Source organism: Austrofundulus limnaeus, unplaced genomic scaffold, assembly GCF_001266775.1.
Source record: "Austrofundulus limnaeus strain Quisiro unplaced genomic scaffold, Austrofundulus_limnaeus-1.0 Scaffold73, whole genome shotgun sequence".
In the NCBI taxonomy this organism is placed as follows: domain Eukaryota; kingdom Metazoa; phylum Chordata; class Actinopteri; order Cyprinodontiformes; family Rivulidae; genus Austrofundulus; species Austrofundulus limnaeus.
Window position 1 is genome coordinate 1839312 of NW_013952475.1, and position 3806 is coordinate 1843117.

The 3806-nt window shown below is 39.1% G+C and overlaps 1 protein-coding gene across 2 annotated transcripts in view; it reads right to left on the bottom strand.

Moving 5' to 3' along the window:
* rab3ab (RAB3A, member RAS oncogene family, b) overlaps positions 1-3806 on the bottom strand; it is a 23214-nt gene that overhangs the window by 3713 nt on the left and 15695 nt on the right. For both annotated transcript variants that reach the window (XM_014010813.1, XM_014010814.1), the window contains exon 3: positions 926-1044. In XM_014010813.1, coding sequence (XP_013866267.1) covers positions 926-1044 — 119 coding nt within the window. The remainder of the gene's footprint in view (positions 1-925; positions 1045-3806) is intronic.

The following is a 3806-nucleotide window of genomic DNA, read 5'->3' on the forward strand; positions in this document are numbered from 1 at the left end:
CAATAAAGTTTATCCATTTGAACATTAACATTTCTCTGTGGTGTATTCAATTGAATATAGGTTGTTTATATATTTTATTTTTATTTATGTTTTACACAACATCCCAACTTCATTGGAATTGGAGTTGTATCAGTACCTAGTATAATTTTTAGATCTTGATGAAGGGATGAAYCAAACATTTAGAGTGAAAGAAATCACACAGGTGTTTCAGCCTATAAAGTACATAAATTACTACTAGACAGACTAAGAGACTCAGGACCATCTGAAAGCAGTTTAGACTGGATTAAGAATTGTTGTTGTGACCGTCTACAGTCAGTGAGGGTGGGGGTCTTTAGTCTGATCCCCTGCCTCTCTCTAATGGTGTCCCATATGGAAGCTTTCTGGGATCGACTCTGTTTAATATTTAAAACACTAACATTCCTCTTTCAGCAGTTGATTCTCAGGTTCATATATACCGTATATGCTGGTGAGACCATCATCTATACCTCCAGTCCCTCCTTGAATGCTGCTCTGTCTTCACTGCAGGCTAGTTTCACTTGGTTTTAAACACAGACAAGTAAATGTTTTTAACAGAAACCTACCACAAATCAAGACCCCTTCAAAATCTCTTCGTGAATGGTCATCGTTGTAAATGAGAATTGGTTCTCAACTGACTTACTGGTTAAAATAAAGGTTTAAAATAAAAGATCCTGAATCTTAAAACGGAAGCAGATATTTTAGACTCTTAGAAACCTGTACCACATCATCTGCCTTGTTCATCGATTCTGTTTCCCTGTGTTTATTTCCAGACTGAACTGACTTTCCTGAGCCTGCTTTAGCCTTCATCCACACAGCATCCCTCCCTCTCACAGGTGGGTGTCAGTTTACACTTCTATCACTGTAAAAAAAAAAAAAAAAAACATGTCCGTTAAGACAAAAAACCTACCAGTCCTGGACGGCGTTGAAGGACTCCTCATTTGTGATGTCATACATGAGGATGAAGCCCATGGCTCCTCGGTAGTACGCTGTGGTGATGGTGCGGTAACGCTCCTGACCTGCTGTGTCCTGGAAAAAATTAATAAATAAAGCCCAATTCTATTAGACGTTTATACAACATATGCTTATATGTTATAAAATATCTTATATCTAGACTCACAGAATGTATATAAATGATAAAATCCCTACATTCAGTCACACGATCAGATCAAGATTAAAGAAATTGGCATCTATTTTTAGAGCTCTACATCTGACCTTTACAATCTAAATACACTGTTGGGTTTATTGTTCAGTAACTGCATTTTACATCCTTCTGTACTCATCCCCCCCACCCCCCACCCCCTGCAGGCTGAGCGGGATAAGAGCATTAGTGGTACGCCTAAATTGTCAGTGTAGGTAGACAGAGTGGTTTTATATAATGAACTCTCAGCTTTGTGTTCACTGTGAGGCCTAACAGCAGACCTAAAACATATTTTCAGCACTTTTTTAAAAACATAAATATCAATTAAACTGGAAATTTATTTAAGTTATCTTCTATTTAGCATATTTTACTGCATAAAATTGAGAAAAACAAGAAATTATGCGTGTCTGCAGAGTAATTGCTGGAATAAAAATATCTCATTATGAACTATGTAACCCACAAACAAAATTTAAAAAAGGGAATATATCTGAAACAAAGCAACAAAACAATATTCTGCTGTAATAGTTTTAAAAATAATTTTGCTGTAATTGCACATCTGTGTTTCTTGTCTGCACTGTGATACTTTAGTCTGTTGAGAATATTTTGCACTGAAAATAGGAAAATTCTGATTACTAATGTCTGATAGTCTACTGTCTCTAAAACAAAACATCTTTTTTTATTCTTGCACATTTCTTTATATTATATTTTTGTATTAGTAATAGTAGTATCATTGCTAGTCAGTGTTAATTTTGTTTTTTTCTGCTGTCTATAGTTTGTAAAGTAACTAGCGTGTGAACCTCTGTACTGATGCTGCTGTGACACCTGAATTTCCCCTCAGCGGGGCAATAAAGGCTATTCCATTCTATTCTATTCTATTCTATTCTATTCTATTCTATTCTATTCTATTCTATTCTATTCTATTCAAAACTTAGCATTTGTCACAGACATAAACTGATTAGAATCTTGTGGTGTTTAGTTTTTGACACAAATGTCGATCCTTCAGTCTTGTAAATATAACCAACCACACTTCAGCCAAATGTCCTCTGCAAACAATGTCACAAATGTGAGACAAGTCACCATGGCAACCCGCACGATGGATGAAATGCTGGTTGGAGATCTGAGATTTGTGTCATCTGACTCGTTAGCTTTGCTGAGTAGCGTTGAAGCCTCAACTATTCAGAAAGTGACTGAAAATGTTTAATGCAGAACAAATAAAAATGTAACAGCTGTGCATCATTGTGGACATACACTCACTGACCACTTTATTAGGTACACCTGTCCAACTGCTCATTAACACAAATGTCAAACCAGCCAATCACATGGCAGCAACTCAGTGCACTTAGGCATGCAGACATGGCCAAGACGATCTGCTGCAGTTCAAACTGAGCATCAGAATGGGTTAGAAAGGTGATTGAAGTGACTTTGAACGTGGCATGGTTGTTGGTGCCAGACAGGCTGGTCTGAGTATTTCACAAACTGCTGATCTACTGGGATTTTCACCCACAACCATCTCTAGGGTTTACAGAGAATGATCTGAAAAAAAGAAAATATCCAGTGAGCAGCAGTTCTGTGAACGCAAATGCCTTGTTGATGCCAGAGGTCAGAGGAGAATGACCAGACTGGTTCGAGTTGATAGAAAGGCAACAGTAACTCAAATAACCACTCTTTACAACCGAGGTAGGCAGAAGAGCATCTCTGAGCACACAGTACGTCGAACCTTGAGGAGGATGGGCTACAGCAGCAGAAGACCACACCAGGTGCCACTCCAGTCAGCTAAGAACAAGAAGCTGAGGCTAKAYTTCACACAGGCTCGCAGAAATATGACAATAAAAGARTGGAAAAACGTTGCCTGGTCTGATGAGTCTCGATTTCTGCTGCGACATTCGGATGGTAGGGTCAGAATTTGGTGTCGACAACATGAAAGCATGGATCCATCCTGCCTTGTATCAACGGTTCAGGTTGATGGTGGTGGTGCAATGGTGTGTGGGATATTTTCCTGACACACTTTGGGTCCATTAGTACCAACTGAGCATCATGTCAACACCACAGCCTACCTGAGTACTGTTACTGACCATGTCCATCCCTTTATGACCACAGTGTATCATCTTCTGATGGCTACTACCAGCAGAATAACACACCATGTCATATAGCGTGAATCATCTCAGACTGGTTTCTTGAYCACAACAATGAGTTCACTGTACTTGAATGGCCTCCACAGTCACCAGATCTCAATCTAATAGAGCAGCTTTGGGATGTGGTGGAAAAGGAGATTCTCATCATGGATGTGCAGCRGACAAATCTGTAGCAACGACGTYATGCTATCATGTCACTATGGACCAGARTCTCTGAGGAATGWTTCCAGTACCTTGTTGAGTCTATGACACAAAGCATTAAGGCAGTTCTGAAAGGAAAATGGGGGTCCAACCTGGTACTAGCAAGGTGTACCTAATAAAGAGGCCGGTGTTTGTCTTCATGAGCTTCATGGGCGTTTCAATAAGGCCCCACCCCTCAAACAAAAAACTTGTGGGGAGGAAGAGGTAGCTAACCAGAGGTCTTTCTGCATGAAATAGTCTTAACTTCTTTAAGAATTGTTTTTTTTTTTTTACTTTTTATGAACTTCACTAAGAATTCCTCAGAGGTATTATAAACC